General features: G+C 39.8%; 2 protein-coding genes and 1 non-coding gene across 14 annotated transcripts in view; 1 reads left to right on the top strand and 2 right to left on the bottom strand.

Moving 5' to 3' along the window:
- The window catches only part of TMEM87A (transmembrane protein 87A), a 45,505-nt gene extending 32,517 nt beyond the window's left edge, over positions 1-12,988 (bottom strand). For 5 of the 8 annotated variants that reach the window (XM_070424556.1, XM_070424573.1, XM_070424592.1 and 2 more), the window contains exons 1-6: positions 12,793-12,988; positions 11,433-11,493; positions 7,578-7,663; positions 3,400-3,513; positions 219-272; positions 91-135 (exon numbers count right to left, since the gene is read on the bottom strand). In XM_070424556.1, coding sequence (XP_070280657.1) covers positions 91-135; positions 219-272; positions 3,400-3,513; positions 7,578-7,663; positions 11,433-11,493; positions 12,793-12,933 — 501 coding nt within the window. In that variant the 5' untranslated portion in view covers positions 12,934-12,988. The remainder of the gene's footprint in view (positions 1-90; positions 136-218; positions 273-3,399; positions 3,514-7,577; positions 7,664-11,432; positions 11,494-12,792) is intronic. The other 3 variants (XM_070424600.1, XM_070424609.1, XM_070424617.1) reach the window with 2 other exon arrangements.
- LOC139000272 (U6 spliceosomal RNA) lies at positions 7,222-7,327 on the bottom strand. The gene has a single exon (XR_011469555.1). It is a non-coding gene; the product is annotated as a U6 spliceosomal RNA (small nuclear RNA).
- A 110-nt stretch (positions 12,989-13,098) lies between the features above and the next one.
- Positions 13,099-20,873, top strand: part of GANC (glucosidase alpha, neutral C) — an 81,875-nt gene continuing 74,100 nt past the window's right edge. For 2 of the 5 annotated variants that reach the window (XM_070424522.1, XM_070424541.1), the window contains exons 1-3: positions 13,187-14,078; positions 15,755-15,817; positions 17,479-17,587. In XM_070424522.1, coding sequence (XP_070280623.1) covers positions 14,050-14,078; positions 15,755-15,817; positions 17,479-17,587 — 201 coding nt within the window. In that variant the 5' untranslated portion in view covers positions 13,187-14,049. The other 3 variants (XM_070424506.1, XM_070424515.1, XM_070424531.1) reach the window with 3 other exon arrangements.

The following is a 20,873-nucleotide window of genomic DNA, read 5'->3' as shown; positions in this document are numbered from 1 at the left end:
CTTCCAGTCTTATTTCTTTTTAAATGTTAGCATATCAAGATAATTCAAAATACACAAACATAAGAAAGTTGAATTTCCTACTACACTTACAATTTTTTCTCCAGTAAAGGTAAGATTTGTTCCGTTCTCCTTAGCCTTAAACATTAAAAAAAAGATAAGAAAATTAATTCAAAAATTTCACTTTACTCCTAGAAATATTTAACAAGGAAAACAATTACCTCCTGCTTTTCTCCTAAAAGAGGCAATCGATGCACAGAATCCCCAGAAAAGCTCTATGAAAGAAATATAAAGTTAAAATTAAAGATATATAATAAAAGTATATTTCTAAAGCCATAAAAATGGTTAAAGCAAAACACGTTAAAACAGTAAATATAATAACACTAGAGGCCTGTTGCACAAATTTGTGCATGGGTTGCGTCCCTTTGAGTGGCCTGCAGGGATCAGGCCGAAACCCACAGTCCAATGCTGCCTGCAGCTTCTACCTGCCACTCCCGCTCATCCCAGTCCTACCCAATCAGTCCCGATCAGAAGAACCTCACACTACTGCAGCAGCACTCACCAGCCATGAGCCTTGCGTCTGGCACCCTCCCAAGGGGAGTGGCCTGCAGGTTCGGGCTGAAACAGGCTCTCCGACATCCCCTGAGGGATCCCGGATTGTGAGAGGGCACAGACCAGGCTGAGGGACCCCACCAGTACACAATCGGACCTGGAAGGGCTCCAGGGCGTGTCTGGCCCATCTCGCTCAGTCCCAATCGGCCGGACGCCAGCAGCAAGCTAACCTACCAGTCAGAGCATCTGCCCCCTGGTGGTCAGTGCATGTCATAGCGAACGGTTGAGCAGCCTTAGCATATCATTAGCATATTACGCTTTGATTGGTTGTTCGGTTGTTCTGTCATTCAGTCTATTTGCATATTACCCTTTTATTATATAGAAGAATTATTATATAGGACTAGAGGCCCAGTGCACGAAATTCGTGCATGGGGGGGAGGGGCAGTCCCTCAGCCCAGCCTACACCCTCTGCAATCCAGGACCACTGGCTCCTAACCACTCGCCTGCCTGCCTGCCTGCCTGATCACCCCTAACCCCTCTGCCTACCTGCCTGATCGCCCCTAACCCCTCTGCCTGCCTGCCTAATTACCCCTAACTGCCTCTGCCTGCCAGCCTGATTGCCCCTACCTTGACCCCCTGCCGGCTTGATCGCCCCTAACCTCCTCTGCCTCGGCCCCCCCGGCCTAAGCTGCAGTCTGACCTCCCCCTGCGGGAGGCGACCTGACAGATCAGGGGAAGGTGCCGCCCCCATTACCCAGCTGCTGCTGCCACTGCCAGCCTGAGCCTCGGCCCTTTGCAGCCACTGCAGCTTTGTCTGGAAAAACGTCTGGAAGGTCATCCGGAAGACGTCCACCCTAATTAGCATATTACCCATTTATTAGTATAGATGACATTGACAAACAAAAGATTTTCAATTAACCACAAACGAGTGAATAAAACCCTGCTGGGAACTAAAAATACTACCAAAGCAAACTGGCCACTCAATTCTGCTATAAGAATTATAGATATTTAAGAATGCCAAACCTTAGATAAAAGATATATGCTTTGGATGGAGGGATCTTATAGTTCCCCATCATTCTGCAGATAAGGAAAATGTGGCTCAAAGCTACAAAGCTTTGAATTTGAACCTAAGGTTCCTAATTCTTTGGTCCACTGCTCCTTCCACCGCCACACACTCCCTAGCTATAAAAAACCTACTCTAATTATAACGTTTACCTTTCTTACCAGTTATCAGCAGGTGAGGCATTTTACTTCCTGAGTAATTAGAGCACGTATTTCAACTGTTACATTAGACCAGCGGTTCTCAACCTGTGGGTCGTGACCCCTTTGGTGGTCAAACGACCCTTTCACAGGGGTCGCCTAAGACCATCCTGCATATCAGATATTTACATTACGATTCATAACAGTAGCAACATTACAGTTATGAAGTAGCAACAAAAATAATTTTATGGTTGGGTCACAACATGAGGAACTCTATCTAAAGGGCCAGAAGGTTGAGAACCACTGCATTAGACTGAGGAGAGGAAACCTTACCAATAGGGGTATATGCCAACACCCTGGAAAGATTATAGCAGATCTAAAATTAGGAAACTTTGGGCAACAGTATACAATAGGTAGCTTTCCAAATGAAATCGAGCAAAGGCTGAATGATTCTCCTAGCCTGGGGGGGAGGGGGGGGGAAATTTGGAGAACAAACAGAAAACCCCCTACTCAATATCACATTGTTCCTAGTTTTCTTTTTCTACCATTCTTCCACCACTACAAGATATTTTCTTTTTCCTCCAAGTCCATAAAATCCAAGTTATAATAAGAACTCAATCTTTACAGTTCGATTATCAATTACTTCATTTGCTTATTACTAATTATTCATTAAAGCCTTATCAATAAACTACTTCTAGTAACTAGACAGAAAACCTAGCTCTCCATGAACTTCCTTGCCTCTTCAAGGAAATTTGCTAAGTATTCTGAAGCAATATTTAAATTCAGTAAACACAAAGCAAAGGCTATAGTTACAGTAACTATTTTTAACACCTATAAGATATATAATTTGTGATTAAAAGATATATTTTTGTTTATAAATTTGTGTCTGATCCTATTTCTAAGAGAAGATAATTTTATAATATAAATCCCACTTAAATGTGTAAAATTCAACCCTTTCACTTCAGGTCTGTAGCAATAAAATCTAAAAATGCTGACTTTTCTGGGGATATACCAATTAGATGAGATGACAAAATAATTAAAAATTGTGGATTTCAAATGTCCATCAATGGATAAACAAGATGTGTTATATATGTACAAGGAAACATTATTCAGCCTTAAAAAGGAAAGAAATTCTGATACGTACTATATGGATAAACCTTGAAAACACTTCATTAAGTGCAAGGAGCCAAACAAATATTGTTATAATTCTACTTCTGTAAGGTATCTAAAGTAGTCAAATTCATGGAGACAGGAAGTAGAATAGTTACCAGGAACATGTGTGTAGGAGTTACTGTTTAATGGTTATAAAGTGTCATTCAGGAAGACGAAAAAGTTCTGAAGATGACTACTGGTTATAATTGCAAAACAATGTGAATGGTGCACTTAAAATTATTACAATGGTAAATTTTATGTTATGTATCTTAACCAATATAAAAAAAATTGGGGTTTGCTTTTTACACACAAATAAAGTACATCCTTTTTTATGATAAGAAATTATGTAAGTGACTGGCTATGCACCAATCCAAACATGCTTCTAACTTATTTCTGTCAGAAGATCGAACTGAGGAGCAGGAAATAGATATCACCAAAAATACCGGCATTACATTTTTTCATCTTTTCTATTTCCCTCCAGCTACTACCAAACATTACCTGTGCCTTAAAGAGTTCACTACAGTTCTGGAACAATTTTGATGACGTTTGATATTTCCCGGACAAGCCCCTTTTTTCCCTAAGGTCTTCCAAATATTTCTCCATTTCTCCTGTCTGGAAAAATAAAAAAATACAAAGTATTTAACTTACTTTCACAAGTAAGATATTTAAAACATATAGATCACCTATTATACAAATATAGTTTGGGGCTTACTATTTTAAAAATTAACAGCAAATAAAGACTCTATATAATAGTATCCTAGACTCTAATAGTGTTAGACTCTAAAGAAAGGGTAGTTCCTCTAAAAATTCTAGCAAAACTGGGAAACAGACTCTAGGCAGCGGTTCTCAACCTGTGGGTCGTGACCATCGGAAAACACATATAGCATATCAGATATTTACATTACGATTCATAACAGTAGTAAAATTACAGTTATGAAGTAGCAACAAAAATAATTTTATGGTTGGGGGTCACCACAACATGAGGAACTGTATTAAAGGGTCTCGGCATTAGGAAGGTTGAGAACCACTGCAGAGGGTTTTGTTACAAGAAAATATACTTAAATGATTTTTACAATCTCAATAGATGCAGAAATATCACTTGTCAAAAGTCAACATCCATTCATGATTAAAACTCTTAGCAAACTAGGAATAAAATGGAACTTCATCACCTTGATAAAGGCCATCTACCAAAAAGCTATAGCTAACATCATACGTAACAGTAAAAGACTGACTGCTTCTTCCTTAATATCAGGAACAAGACAAGGATATCCACTCTTACTACTATTACTCAAAATCACACTGGAGATTCTAGCCAGACCAATAAGGTGAAAAAAGGAAAAGGTAAACAGACTGGAAAGGGGGAGAAAAGGTGAGGAGGGTACCATAAAAATAATATAGCTAACAAATATGGAGATAACAGGGATGTGAGGTAAAATAAGTACATGGGTTTCTTCAACTTTGATAGCTGTGAATCTTTTCCCCAGTGTGTGTGTGTGTGTGTGTGTGTGTATACCGGTATATATACAGTGGGGCCTTGACTTACGAGTTTAATTCATTCCGAGACCGAGCTCATTAAGGAGCTCCTTAACTCAAATTACTCTATCAACTCAATGCAAAAAATCGGCTGAGAGACAGCTGGTATCTCAAAAAACTCGTTAGTCGGGACACTCGTAAGTACAGTAAGGCCCCACTGTATATAAAACAAGAGTTACTTGACTAAATTAATACCACCAATGAAAAGATATACTTGTGCTCATAAGCTAAGATAGAGCAAAAAATTGTTGAAGCCATTAATAGTCCACTGCTGATACTCTGAAAAAACTCCATTTTTGTGGCTTCACTAATCAGTTCTGTGTATTTTTCTGATATCTACATGCCTAACCTCGCCCTCTTTTTCCTAAGGTCCAATATCACATCTCTATCTGCTTGTCATTTCCATAATTTTGTCCCGTGACAATACAAAATAATTTTTACATTCTTTTTTTTTAAATATATTTTATTGATTTTTTTCACAGACAGGAAGAGAGAGGGACAGAGAGCCAGAAACATCAATGAGAGAGAAACATCGATCAGCTGCCTCCTGCACACCCCCCACTGGGGATGTGCCCGCAACCAAGGTACATGCCCTTGACCGGAATCGAACCTGGGACCCTTCAGTCTGCAGGCTGACACTCTATCCACTGAACCAAACTGGTTAGGGCTCAAATTATATTCTGATATTATCATCTCTCTTAATTCTTCAGTGCTTTAGTCCTCCTCCTATTAATCCTATCCAATGTTGTATAACAAATGCAAAAAACAATTACCACCACAAAAAGATAATTTAAACCCTAATATTAGGGAGAGATTTAAAATGTTTATGGTTTGAAAAACTGACTGAATGGTAGTTATTTTTAAGACCAGTCAGATTATCTTTGAAAAGAAACCTCAAGAATAGTAGGAGAATTGTAATAAAATAAAATAAAATTAAGAAAGAATGAAAAAGACCTAAAAAAATCCATCTGGAGCCATAAATCTTCAAGTACAGTGTACAATGGTAATTCTGAAAGTATGGTCCAAGACCCCTTTCATTTATGAGGTCTAAGAGGTCAAAACTATTCCCTCCCCTCCTTCCTCCTCCTCTTCTTCCTCATCATCATATGTTATTTGCTTGCCATCATCATCATGTTATTTGCCTTCTACTAATAGTACAAAAGTAATGATGAATAAAACTGCTGCCCCTTATCAGGAACCAAGGCAATGGCACCTACCTGTACTAGTACTCATTGTACTCTTCATAGTCACAAACCTGCATTTATTTATTTATTTTTTTATATATTTTATTGATTTCAGAGAGGAAGGGCGAGGGAGAGATTGAAACATCAACGATGAGAGAGAATCACTGATTGACTGCCTCTTGCACGCCCCACACTGGGGATCGAGTCCGCAACCTGGCCATGTGCCTATGACCGGAATCTAACCCGGGACCCTTCAGTCCGCAGGCCCACGCTCTATCCACTGAGACGAAACAGCCAGGGCAAAGTTGCAATTTTTTTTTTTTTTAAAAAGCTAGTTTTATGTAAGAATGTCTTTGATGAAGCAGTAATCATTATTAAAGTCATTAAATCTGAACTTTTAAAAAAATTATTTATTGACTTAAGAGAGAGAGAGGAATGGGGAGAGAGAGAAGGAGGGGGAGAGAGAGAAAGAGAGAGAGAGAGGAGAAACATGGATTTGTTATTCCACCCATCCATGCAATCATTCATTGATTCTTATATGTGCTCTGACCAGGGATTGATCCACAACCTTGGTTTACTGAGACAATGTTCTAACCAACTGAGCTACCCAGCCAGGGCTTAAATCTGAACCTCTGAGTACATGCCTTTTTAATATTCTATGAGACAAAATAGGGAATGTGCAAAATACTATAAATGATTATGTCAAGATAAAGCACTTTGCAATTGTTTTAACTTACAAGCTAAACTGTCTACTTTTTTCATTTACTTGAAACAATGACTGACAAACTAGTTTTTCAGACTTGGTTAGTTGGAAGATATTTTCTTGAAAATGGGCAAAGGGAAGTTGTCACTTCACGGAAGACAACGGACAGTATTCATTGCCAATGATAACATTTAAATTTTCAAGTAAAAACTGGAATTTTGGGAAACTTGCTATTTGCCTCACCATAAGCTTAACAACTTCTAATATTTAAGGAGGTTCTGATGAAACTGAAGGGTGATACTGATAAAAATAATTTCGAGTTAATTGTAAAATGAGTAAATATTTGGAAAGTTTATATAATTTAACCAACCAGTATTTTCTAAATGACCAATGAATGATGTTACAAAATCAAAGATGGGTCAAAGTCCATTCAAAGTAAAAACACACCAATTTAATTTACTATAACAGAGTAAAAAAAAAAAGTTCACTGACATGGTTTCAGATTCCACATTACCATTAACCTTTATGAAATTCCACTTGCTACATTTGGGTATTGAATCAAAGAACAATATCCACAATTAACTGAAAACATTTAAAAAATATTATTCCTTTTCCAACTACATATCTGTGTGAGCCTACAGTTTGTGCACAGACTTCAACCAAAATAACATCGAAACAGTCTGAATAAAGGATACAAGATTCCAGCTGTCTTCTACTATCCCAGACATTAAATAAAGAGATTTGCAAATATACAAAATAATACCACTCTTCTGGCGTGTTTTTTCTAGTTTTTTTATTAAAATTTTTTTGTATTAACATGCAGTGAGTTTACTATTGCTGAATAAATATTTATTATTATGAATAAATGTTTCTCTATTTTCTCAGTTTTCTTTTTTTTGTTAAAATATGGAACACTTCACCAATTTGCATGTCATACTTCCACAGGGGCCATGCTATCTTCACCACACCGTTTCAATTTTAGTATATGTGCTGCCGAAGTGAGCACAGTTTTAATTTTTAATATAAATACAATATGAACAAAGGCGTTTTGGAGTCTACATAATATTTAAATTGTTACAGAATTCTGAGACTAGAAAGTTTGAGAACTCCTGGCAATTAACTACGTCTGCAACTTGGGAAACATGGACTCTAGTTTGTTTTTCTCCTCCATGGCTTCATGACACTCCTTCCTCTCTTGGATTTGGACCTGATGATCTCTAAAGTCCAAGAAAAGTCTGTAATTTTATGTTCCTTACCTTGAAGTTGTAGATTTCATTGTAACAATCAGCACTTTTCAGATACCACGTTATATTCAAAGATACATCACAAGGTTCTCCATCAACTACAAAAGAAAAATCTTTGTGAATAAAAGATAAACCCCACCACCCCATTTATTTTCTGCTAAAATGAGATATTCATAGACCATCTCTTCTCTGAACAGAAGGTAATGAAGTAATATATGCAAAAACAACTGGATAGTCTTCATATAAAATTAAGTTACCCCAAAAAGAAAAAGCAGTTAAGCAGTTTTTAAACTTTGAAACTGTATCTATTTTTATGCTTTAAACAGCGGTTCTCAACCTGTGGGTCACGACCCCTTTGGCAGTCGAACGACCCTTTCACAGGGGTCGCCTAAGACCATCCTGCATATCAGATATTTACATTACGATTCATAACAGTAGCAACATTACAGTTATGAAATAGCAACAAAAATAATTTTATGGTTGGGTCACAACATGAGGAACTGTATTTAAAGGGCCAGAAGGTTGAGAACCACTGCTTTAAAACCTGGATTTCTGTAGAGAAAAATCTGGAAACAATAAAGCAGTTCTAAATTAAAACCAGTCTTCTATTATCATTCAAATATCTATTGAGCAGAGCACTTAAATACAATGCTACATGGCACTGTGATAGGCCAAAGATGGAAATAGGAGGGGAAAAATTAGTAAAACCCTTAAAAAGACTCCATTCTAGTTGGAGAGATAAGGAATAACAACATTAGAGATATCAAAAGGCAATATTCAAAATAGTTCCACCAAGGAGAAAATTCATGGTTTAAACCTTGAAAGATACCAAGATTGAACTATGAATAAAAAGCAAACCTGGAGGGGAAGGTAGAAAATAGCAAAAGCAAAAATAAAAGAGTATTAGATTCTTTTCAAAACCCACCTTAAGAGAAACCTCAAGGAACCTTACGAAATCATAAACACCTCATTAACTTAGTCTGGAACACAATATTCTAGTGGACCAAGGTATTGGAAGATTTGGAAGTGATTTGCTGTCTGGGGGGGAAGGAGGGTCAACATTACCTTTTACTTTGCTTCTTCTTATAGAAAGGAAAATATACTAGAGATTCCAACTTTATGCAAACATGACAAATAAACATGACTGCACCTAGGAACCTATTTTGGTTCTTACAAAAGCAGCATACCTAAAGTTATAATCTTTTACTTTTTTTGTTTTAAATTGGTTTTTCAAATTAATGTTTAAATAACACACTTTTACAAGGTTCAATTAAAATCTGATGTGCTGAACAGAATTTATGGGACTGTAAAAGGATATTGCTAGCTTGCTATGAACTACTCAGAAGAACCATACAGAGGCAGGATTAATTTAAAAAAAAAAAGCTGTTAAGAAGTACCCCTAACCCAATTGGTGTGGTTCAGTGGTTGAGCCAGGACAGGGTACACGCCTGGTTGTGGGCTCTATACCCAGTAGGGGGCATGCAGGAGGCAGCCGATCTATGATTCTCTGTCATCACTGATGTTTCTATCTCTCTCTCCCTCTCCCTTCCTCTCAGACATCAATAAAATAAAATAAAATAAGTAAAATAAATTAAATCAATAAAGAATAAAGTTTTAAAAAAGAGAAGTGCCCCTAAAGAGGAGATTTGCAAGGAAACTTGGCTGCAAAAATACTATTTATGTTAGAACTTTGAATGGGATGGCTTTAAGAGATCATGAAAATGGTCCTGCCAGTTTCATGGAAAGCTATATAACACACCCACAAAAGTATAAGATCAGAGACATGGTAAATATGAGAAAGCACAGAAGTAAAGTGAAAGATAATGCAAATTTTAAGGAGCTGCAAATCCTCCAAAAACAATGAAATGTATGTAGCTTCAAAATATGTACCCTGTGTAACTTGGCAAAACACCACTAGATAAAAAAACAGGTGAGAAAAGACTGTACATAATAAAACTAAAGAATAGCATACAGGCTGTAAAGACAAAAAAAGTCCTTTCCTTTCCTTTGCTCTGGCCTTCCACAATTTATGAGAAGCACCTGGTAATTAAACCACAAGATTATTGGCTCCTCTGATTCAAACAGCCCTTCTGTTCAAACTACAGGACAAGATAAGCTACTCCCAAGGCTACATCCTTGCATCCCCCTCCTCCACCCTGCTATTTTATCAACACAGGAATAATTCATGCCAAAGTAGTCTCTAGTTAGTAGAAAAGTTCCTGTCCCTACTCCCCTTCAAACAAGCCTCTTTGAACTCTTCACTGACTTTTGTTCTAAGCATGTTTTACAGGCGTGGGAAAAATACTGATAAGACACCTCCTTAGGACATCTGCGGGACTGTCTCCTGGAAAGCAAAGTAACTTTTCAAGACAACCCGCCCTGGTATCTGCTCAACTTCAACAGAATCCTCCCTCCTCCTTTGCAATAGCCATTGCTTAAAAGAGCAAGCAACCTTTGGTTCCCAGCCTTGTACTGACTAGCAATACTTGACCCTTTGCTCCTTTGAAGTAAAAAAATCTTCCTCTCTGCATCTCTTCTTCTGAGAATTCTTTCACAGCCCGTCACTAGCCAAACCACAACACAGACTGTCAGACAAAAGATAAAACACTGCTACCCCTAAAAGCTACTCTAATCTAGCAAACCAACCTCATAAGAAAGACCAGTGTGTCAGAGTAGATTTGACTTATATGAAATTTAAGTCATTTATCAGGAGATTATATAGTTCTCCTTCAACCCCAGTAAATTCAACTAGAGAAAGGTCCTTTCCTATCACTTCCCTGCTGTCTCAAACAGTGCCTGGCACATAGTAAGTTTTTAATAACTACTTACTAAATTATTAAAAGGATAAAATCATCAAACCAAGTTTGCACTTCATGGAGAGAGCTATGCATAGAAATATACATGGATGACTTAGATTTTTATCCTTGATCTTGAAATAGAGCTGCCTATGTTCTCTGAAATAAAGCCAGTTTCAGAAATAAAAGGAAGCTTTTCTTTAATGCACAATGGGATATTTTGGATTCAGTGGTTTTTAAACTGGACAGACTGGTTTTGTTCTACGTAACCCCTATTTCCTAATAAAGAATATCTTTGAGTTTCCTCTTGCAAAGATCCAAGTGGTAAAATACTCCTTTTGCAAACAAAAGATACACTATGCATATCCTTTCACAGCCAGTGATCTGACAAACCTACGTCATATGTTCAGTAAACATCCATCAGGCACACAAAAGCAAAATCAGTATTGTCTCTATAACTCAGAACAGATTAAAACACCATGCTGGCAATCAACCAACCCAATTTGTCTAACTATACAGCTGACCCTTGAACAACATGGCCTGAACTGCACTTATACATGCCTTTTTTTTTCCCCCCCAATAAATACCCGTATTGCTTTCATCAGCAGTTAGGAGTCCAGGGATGCAGAGGGCTGACTGTATGCATTGATTTATGCCATTCTATATAGGAGACTTGAGAATCCTTTGATTTTAGTATCTGTGGGGGTCCTGGAACCAATCTATCCCCCACAAATTCTGAAGAACAACTTAAGTTTTGGGGCAGTCAAAAGTTATACATGGATTTTTTACTGTGTGGGGAGTAAGAGCCCTTGACCCCCTCATTTTTCAAGGGCCAACTGTATACAGGAAACGCCAAAAAAACCAGAAAAGGAAGTTCACACAGTAAATATTCTGAAGATTATTCAGTGAAAGGACCTTAGTTATACCACATATGTTAATGCCTAGATAGTGGACTATGAAATTTCAGAACTTATGTTGAGAATAAGTCAACAGAGGTAGAAAATAGGTAATTTAAAAGTTTAAAGATCACTCAAAAACTCAAACAAAAACTTCATGAAATGCAAAAACTCACATTTCAGGAAGATAGTGGTATTTTTGAAGAGGATCTTTCCAAAACTAAAATAATTTTTTCCCTGCAAAGATAAAGGAGAAAGGTAATTAGCATGAGAACAATTCCCAAGGCAGAAACTAAATAGTATAAAAACCTAAATTTATAAAATGTCCAAGCTCATTTTCTTAACAACAACAAAAAGGCAACTATAGCCTCCCTTATAGTAAAATTCCACGATATCCAAACTGCAGGATTTTGAAACGGTACCGACACGATCCCTCCCCCTTGCCCCCCTCCTCAGGCTATGAGGCAGGTACTCTAGAAGGCAGGCTGCAAGAAATCCCAACCTAAATCGTCACTGGAGGTACTCCGTCTTCAGCTCATCCCCTTTACCCACCCATCACTGGCCAAAATAACCAATCACTGGCCAAAATAACCAATCATTAAAAAAAAAAAAAAAACTATTCTATGAGAAGATAGCCAGATGTAACTCATTTTAGTAACAAGTAAACACCTAAAATTGAGAACCTAAAGTTCTCCACCGAATGAACAAAAGCTATCGTGCTTGCCACATAAAAGCTCAAGTAAGTTTGGGGCATTCCAACCCGTGAGCGGAGCAGAATGCAACAAAAAGGCCGCGGTGGTTTCAGCCAGTGCTCACACTTTCCCGCATGTCCTACCTGCACCTGATTGCTACCTGCTCACAGGACGATGGCTCTTATTCCAATGGAGTTTAAAAAGGGGGGAAGGGGACAGACAGAAAAGGTAAACCTACCTAGCTAATGGTCCACAAGCAAGACCAGCCTTACCATATCAAATTTCAGAATGCTATGTCTTCCACTTTAGCCGTTCTAGTATTAGAACACATTTTGCTAATGCCTAGGGCTCCTAACCACACGGCAACACTTGGAATAACCATTTCAAGGTTCCAACGAAATCATCCAACTTCGTGCGTAGAGCTAGCTATCCAGCAACAAAAAAGTGCAGAGGGGAGGAAAGAAAGACGCCTGTTTACCTATCCCTCTTCCCCAACCCGGGGTCCCTGAATTCCGGAAAACTTCACCTGGAAGAGAAACCACTCTGGCCCTGTACATCGCGGTTACCTGTCTCAGGCCAGGCACCCAAAGTTCTCTGACTCGGCTACGAAACCGCTCCCCGCTCCTCCCCGCTCCCGGCGTGGCCCGGGCACTCCCGCTCATCCACCCACAGAAATTCGCGGCTTTCCGCTCCCGGGAGGTGGGCCCCAGCGAAGCAACCGCAAGGACACTCCCGGCGATCCCACCCCTTTGGAAGCGGACTTTCGCAGAGCCTTCATGGACCCCTTGGGCCGCCGTAGCCCCACCCCTCGCTCCTCCGGGCTCCGTGGCTTCGGAACACTCACCGACGGTACTGGAATGTGCCACTTGGACCGGTCGGCAGCAGCGACGGGTACCGGCCCTGCGCCCAAAAGCGACCATGGGGACGGTTGAGCCCCCAGGAGAAGAATGACAGGCAGCGCCTGAAGCCACGCAGCCGCCGCCATCTTCACAGCCTTGGAGTGTCTACCGACAGCATTTCACCTCCTTCCGGCTCGTCCCGCCCTCTTCCGGCTCTGCTTGGGGAGGGGGGCGGGGGCGGGCCGGATCATCCGGGTCCTCGCGCCCTCGCGAAGTTCGTTTGTTTGGCGACGCAGCGGCCCCGCCCTCCTGACGTCGTCACCGCTCGGTGCGAGGCTTTGGGGGAACTGCGCAGGCGTCGTTCTGTCATTTCCCCCTGGTCACCTTGGTGAGTTCGGATGGTCTCCAAAAGCCACCCACCTCACGCGGCTCTCCTCTCGCCCAGCCCTGCACAGGTTTGGGGACGAGGCCAACACCCCATGAGTGTTTGGCTCTCCTCCTCCAGTTCGCTCCTGCCCCTTATCCCGTCAAAGTCAAAGGACTTCGGGGCCAGAAGTCCGGGAAGCCGCCGTCATCTGGTTGCCTGGTTAGGGTCTAGCAGTGCGTTATCGGTGTCTGGAGTTTTAATGACTGGAATGTGGCGGTGGTGCAGCATAAGCGATTCCTAAACTGGAGAGTATAGTATATGTATAACCTCTTTTAAAAAGCCCCTTCTAGCCCTAAGAAGTGTGACACTAACTGTAGGGTCTGGGTGGAGAACATAAAGCCCCAGCAAAGACCTGGCCGGCACTTTCCACTCAAGACGGGGAGGGAGTGGGTCGGTTTTGCGTAAATGGCGCGACCGGCACTGAGCTAGACCCGCAGAAGCCTCGCCGCAATCAGGCAGGGCCGGCCCTCTAGGTCCTTCCTGGCTCATGCTCTGAACATTTTCATCCGCTAGAACTCGGCGTACACGCCCCCCCTCTGCTGCAAAGGCAGTTTCGGTTTCTGACGACAGCAGTTTCTCATCGGCCGCTCATTACCAAGAAAAAATTTGCCCAATAAAATAAGTCCCTAGAGAAACGCTCGGCGGGGGCTGGAAATTCCAGGAGGAAGAGTCGGATTGTCACTCCTTACGTATTTGGAGGGGACTCCCCGTTTCCCAGGCACTTGAGGACGGGGACGTGCTGGTGATGGTTTAGAACGAGGGCTGTCCTCGTTCCGGAAAGGTCGCCCAGGGACTCGGACCGAGAGCCTGGAGCCTGTGAAGTGACTTGGGAACCATGGAAGTATCCGAAAAAGAGGAAATCAGGTAAAGACCCAGCGGTCCTGCAGGGACTGACTCCAGGGCCCTGGAAGGCCTGCAAGCAACATTCTGGCTTTGACGTTTTTATTGTTTGATTGCACTTCTTATCTGCATGCTTTGTATGTGTGCATTTACTCTTTATCGGTTTTTTTCTCACTTCCCCGGGGATTAGTTGATATTAATAGCTAGACCTTCATAAAATATTTTCAGGATGGTTAACAAACCTGGAAGAGTTGTGATCAGAATTCTAACCCATGAATTTCAAGCATGTTGCTTACAAAGTTCGGCTGTACCCACCTCTTCCCATGTCATTCTTCAAAGCTGGAAACAGAAGGCTGCCAATTTCACACTTAATTAAAAGAAACAGTAACAAAGACTGAGGGATTTGATTACTTCCATGATAAATCATTTTTTAGTATGGCCAAGTATGTCTGTCTGGACTTGTTTTCATATTTTGAAATTGGTGTTCAGTCATAGCTTTCATCATGGACATGCTGACTGTAGCTGCATTCAGCCACATCTCTGCATGATGTCCCCCCCCCCCCCTTTATACCTTGTAGTTGTTAATGGGCATATATTAAATACATAATCTCAATTAGCAATATATATACATTTTGTTCATGTTCTAGTCCAGAACCAGCTTTTCTGGAAAGTTGGTCTTAAAAAACACTGACACTTAGATTGTCTTCATCTTAAAAAGCTAAAGATTTTTCTTCTACACCTGTTTCCCTTCTTACTCTAGCACCTTGCACATAACTCTATTGTAGCATTTGTCAGGTTGATTTGTGATGGTTGGTTAGGCTCTCACAGAAATCATGAACGGTCTTTAGTATCTTCCTCAGAACCCAGCATTCAGTAAGAATATTCTGAAAATATTTTGTTGAGTAAGTAAATGGATGGATTGGTTTTTGTTTGATTTGGGTTTTTTTGTTTGTTTTTGCTCCTTCAGATTTTATTGTTGTATTCATAGCCTTCACTAATTATTTTATTTTATAAGTTTAATTTATTGGGGTGATATCTGTTAAATTATATAGGTTTCAGGGGTACAGTTATATAATACATCAACTGTATATTGTCTTGTGTGTTCACAGCCCCAAGCCAAGCCTCCTTCCATGACCATTTTTCGCTCATTATTTTAAAAGAACCCTTCCCCTGCCCTAACCAGTTTGGCTCAGTGGATAGAGCGTCAGCCTGCAGACTCAAGGGTCCCAGGTTCGATTCCGGTCAAGGGCATGTACCTTGGTTGCAGGCACATCCCCAGTGGGGGGTGTGCAGGAGGCAGCTGATCGATGTTTCTCTCTCATTGATGTTTCTAACTCTCTACCCCTCTCCCTTCCTCTCTGTAAAAAAACAATAAAATATATATTTTTAAAAAAAGAATGGATAGGATTAAAATCAACTGGAAAAAAATAAAAATAAAAGAACCCTTCCTCATAAGTGAGAGTGCTCTTTTTCTACTAATTTCAGGGTAATCCCGAACGTCATGTTTTGTTCTTTACCACGGATGATGTCTAAAAGGATCCTGTACTATAGCACGTGTTATTGTGTTATGTGATGGCCATGACACAATTTTGCATTGCAGAGGTTTACTTCTCATGATCATACTGTAGTTAGAGAGGGACAAATAATGGATTCACAAACCCTATGTAAAATAACTCTTTTAAAAATATCTGTTTATTTAGTGTTGAAGATGAAGCTGTGGATAAAAACATTTTCAAAAACTGCAGCAAGATTGCTTTCTACAGGTAAGGAGAGGAAATTAATTCCTTAGATCGAAATATTTCTGACCTTATTTCAAAACTGATGTTTAATAATTCTTGAGAACTGATAGGCTTTATAAGGAAAGAACCAATTAGGAAATTTGGTGATTAAGGAATTTATCCCAGACATTTGCCTTTAACTTTATATACCTACTGCTGTAGTATTTTTATCTTTATTGTTGAAAGTATTACAGATGACTGCTGTAGTATTTAAATTTTCAGTAAATAGGTTATTTTAAAAGTCTAAGTGTTTTTAAATGATGTTAAAACTTTGTCTTTTAATAGATAATACATTTACATGGTTCAAAAATCAAATAATACAAAAATATATACAGTGGGGCCTTGACTTATGAGTGTCCCAACTAACAAGTTTTTCGAGATAGAGCTGTCTCTCGGCCGATTTTTTGCTTTGAGTTGCGAGCTAAAATTCGGGTTACGAGCCAGCTTCAGATACCCCACCGCTAGTTGGCGCAGCGAACGTCACAGTGAACGCCAGTGATTTGACATACAAGTAATTTGAGTTACGAGTTCCATCACGGAACGAATTAAACTCATAAGTCAAGGCCCCACTGTATATTGAAAAATTATGTTCACTCCTGTTCCCTTACACCCAATTCAACATCTTGTCGTTGTAACCAGATTAATTTCTTATTTATCCTTCCAGTAATATTTGTGACTGCATATCTTCTTATATCACCATCCTTCTTATACCAAGTAGTTTTCTATCTACTATTGTGTACCTCTTTTTTCCTGCTTCATAGTTTATTCTGAAGAGCTTTGCATGAGTATATGGGGATTGTCCTCTCTTTTTACAGCTTTATAGTATTCCATTTGGGTAAATGTACTATAATTTATTCAGTTTTTCTCGTATTGGTAGACTTTGGGGCTGTTTTGATATACTAGCTCTGACACAATGAAAAGCTATGCATATGTCATTTCCTATACATGCAAGCATATTTATAAGATAAATTTCCCGGAGTGGGATTACTGGGTCAAAGAGTAAATGTATTTGAAATTTTAGTTATTACCAGATATCCCTCCATAGGACTGTATCATTTTGTACTTCCACCATCACTATATAAGATTGCCTGTTTCCCCAGAGCCTTATGTGATCCTGAAATTAAAATCACCAAAAATTGTATCATATATTACAACTTCCTAATTTATTCACACTACTCTAGAGGAGGAAAATTCTATCATTTTAATTTGAACAAGTACCTTAGAGGGAATTGTAGAGTGAACTCCCGGTCACCTTGTTAAACCACTAGATTATGTTGATTTCTACGAGAAATTACTGAGTTTTTATTAAAGTGTACATTTCATGGAAAGAGGGAGTGAAATTAATAAGCTAATAAAAGTCATCTATGAAAACTGCCCCACCTTCTCAGTAAAGGGGACAAGGGACCATCTTTTAGTAGTGTTATGTTATAAACACTTTTATTAGTATTTTTCTTGGTACTATTAATTTTATTAGCACTCTAATAACAAAGTACTCCTGTTAGTACTTTATTGGAATACTATTACTGTCTGTGCCTAATTCACTTACTATCATAGTAAATTTTAATGACTTGTCCCTGGTAATATAGTCTATTGAATGTTGACAGTCACAAATAATTCTCAGGCATCTGTACACTTCACATCTGTAGGCGCCAGAAACAGCAGCTCTCCAAGAAGTCCACCTATCAGGCATTACTAGACTCAGTCACAACAGGCAAAGACAGCACCAGGTTCCAAATCATCAATGAAGCAACTAAGGTGAGATACAAGTATTTTCTACAAAGAATTATTTATTTCTACTTTTATTTGGGTTGAATGAAGTAAATTTCAACAAAGGCTAATTAAAACTATGTATGTTTTAAAAATAAACTTTGTTAAGGAAGTACTATAAACTTTTTCATATCTAACTAATATTACTTTAAAAGTAATATGAATATCAAGAGTATAGGTTGCCTGTATATCAGATGGTTTCCTAGATGTTTTACAAATGTTATTTCCTCTTAAGTAGTCTTCATATTACATTTCAAAGGCTTATCATATTATCCCCAATTTTCAGATAAGGAAATTGAAGTCTAAAAAGTCACTTGCTCAAAGTCACAGCTAGTAACCAGAATCTTTACTAGTGACAGCTTCTAACCAGGATTTTCACCTGCATCTGTGGACTCTATCAAGCGACCATGCTCTTTCTATCACTATTACACAACATACAGTTGATTGTGCAGCCTGAGCATGGTACAGATTCAGTGAATGTCCAAACCTTAAATTGTGGGTAGGCAAGAGGAGCAAGGGACTGTGCAGTTGAAAAAGCGAAGCCACAAATGTCCCATCTCCTAAGCTGCTTCACTGGCAGATTACCTTAGTTAAGATTAGAGCAGTATTATATTCTAAGTTCTTTTCCTCACCAATCAAGTCACCAAACTACTTCAGATGGGCCATACAGATGGGCTAGTCATAGAAGAAGTGCTATGAGTTGGGCTAGGAAGTGTGACTATGCACAAATACCTGGTGCTCCCAACTTGACCCTCGTTTCCAGATCCTCTGCCATCTTTGAAAGGCATCCTAAGCTTCTACGGCCTCCTAGACTAATCTGGCTTAATTGGAAACTCATAAAACTGAAAGACATACTTAAAACCATGTTGTCTAGGTCCCTAATAGCTTGGATAGTAACTCCACCCACTCACTAAAAAATACCAGTTCTGAGAAGTAGATGGAGATGAAATCCCCACTTCCACTGCAAAGCTGTGAGAGGTCTCCTAGCAACTATCATAGCTCTGGTTCTATAGTACCACACTGAGGAATCTCCTCTGAGAAGATAAAACAAAAACTACCCTGCAAAACCGGGTTCTCTGTAACATTTGTAAGGCCTTTAATTTAGGCCACCAACTTATTCTCAGATAGAAGGAGTAATTACACAATGAGGAAGGCTACCTTACTTAGGAAGTGCTAAAGATGTTAGCTTATTTCATAGGTGTGGAATTTTCTAACGTAGCTTTCTTTTTATCTTCTTTTTTAAATATATTTTTATTGATTTCAGAGAGGAAGGGAGAGGGAGAGAGAGATAGAAACATCAATGATGAGAGAGAATCGTGGATCAGCTGCCTCCTACACACCCCCTACTGGGGATCGAGCCTACAACCTGGGTATGTGCCGTGACTGGGAATGGAACTATGACCTCCTCCTGGTTCATAGGTAGACTCTCAACCACTGAACCACGCCAGTTGGTCTGACATAGCTTTCTTGCCCGAATTCAAAGTAGAGACTGGAATCATATCAACAGTTCTGTGTTCTCTATCCCTGTTCCCTGTCCCCAACTTCTGTTTACTTGAGGATGTAGTTATGGTGGCAGTACACTTAGTTTATCTCTTTTAACTACACAGATGGGACGGTTAGCCTTTCTCCAAAATTGAGTGCTGCTTCTTACACCACCCATTTTTTTCTGGAGGAATTTGTCCCCTTTGAGTTCTCAGCTCATGATATCCCTGAAGTTACAGATCCTCTACTGCTGATTGAAGTCTTCCAAACTATACATCCTTTTGTAGCCTAATTTGATAGCTGTTCATGGGAAAACATGGGGCAGCACTAATTTCTTTCCTAGAGAGCCACCTGACATTTGTGCGTGGCCTAATTGCCTGACATCCAGCCAAACACCTGTATTCAGGGTCAGCAGAGGCAGTTGGCTCCAGGAAATGCAAGGAGTCCACCAGAGACCTTCCAGGAGGCATTAGGCCTCCTACCAAAAGTCAGGTACCTTTCCTGTCTCATTTTGCCCATCATTGTTCATTTTCCTTCCCGTCCCCAGTGTGTCTAACCCTAGGAAGTTGTAGATGCCATCCCTTTCCATCCTTGGGGAGGCTTAGTATATTGAGCACCACCTGAACAATCCAGTGTCATGATGACACACACTGAGGCAAAGTAAATGAGGCAAAAGCACCCTGTATTCCAGGGTGGGCCAAAATGAAAATTCTCAATACAGCTTGGTGCCCATGCAATTAGTAGTAGATTCCCCACATACAGCCTTTTTCAGACTATAGATCACTTTCTCTCCACACACCTCTCTTTGGATCCTGAAAATGTGAGGGATAATGCTGTTCAGATCAGGTGCTAGAACCAGAACCCACCAGATCTGGATGCCTTCAATGGAAAAGAAACCACAGTCCAGGAGGACCCACAGGATCTCAGCATAAGACAGCACATGGCTCAAAGGGTCAAACTGAGAAGCCCAACAAGCAAAGACAAGTTATCCAGATGTCAGCAACATGGCTCCCAAGACTGAGAACTTCGAGGACCCCTTGAAACAGACCTCATTTTCAGGTATTGGAAATATCAGGGCCACCTAGGGAATCTACATACCCTGATCTCAGGCAAATGCATGTAAATGTATATGTTTTGGGAGGTCACCCTGAAATTCTGAGCTGAACTCCATTTTAATGAGATGACTGATAGGGTTAAGACCTTATGCCCTCTGTCAGTTTGATAGGGACAAAAAAGATCCAGACAGTAATCTCTGAAGTTGTCTGAGCCTTGTATCTCACTTACTGCATAGTCAAGGAGTCTCTGTTAGAGCTTGTTTCTGGGATGCGATTGGTGTTTTATGGTGATTTCACATTAGCCTATGGTATGGGTGTAGTCTGAAGATTTAAAACAAGCTGCATACATCCACTTATTCAGAATAACAGCTTTTTATTTGAGGTTCAGAGAAATAGAGCCTAAAATGCAAGAGGATCCTATTCAGCTCACAGCTGTAGTTCTCAGATTTCACTGATGAGACAGATTCTGACAAAACCAGCACTCTTAGTGCCTGCCTCCCTGACACCTTTAAACTCTTAAAGCAATAACCTTGTTAGCAAGATCTGTTGTTAATTTTTGAAATCCTTCTTCCCAATACCGAACTCCCAATCTGCCTTTTAATAAGCAATCAGGAAACAACCAGGCTTCATTCAACATTATCTTAAGTCAGCTCAGGCTACCATAACAAAATACCATAGAGTGGATGTCTTAAAAGAAAAAACATCTATTTCTCACAGTTCTGGAGTCTGGGAAATCC

The sequence above is a fragment of the Myotis yumanensis genome, unplaced genomic scaffold (assembly GCF_028538775.1).
Source record: "Myotis yumanensis isolate MYYU_CA2020_CCGP unplaced genomic scaffold, mMyoYum1.0.hap1 SCAF_1, whole genome shotgun sequence".
In the NCBI taxonomy this organism is placed as follows: Eukaryota; Metazoa; Chordata; class Mammalia; order Chiroptera; family Vespertilionidae; genus Myotis; species Myotis yumanensis.
The sequence above is the reverse complement of the archived record's forward strand: the minus strand, read 5'-3'. Positions and strand labels throughout refer to the sequence as shown.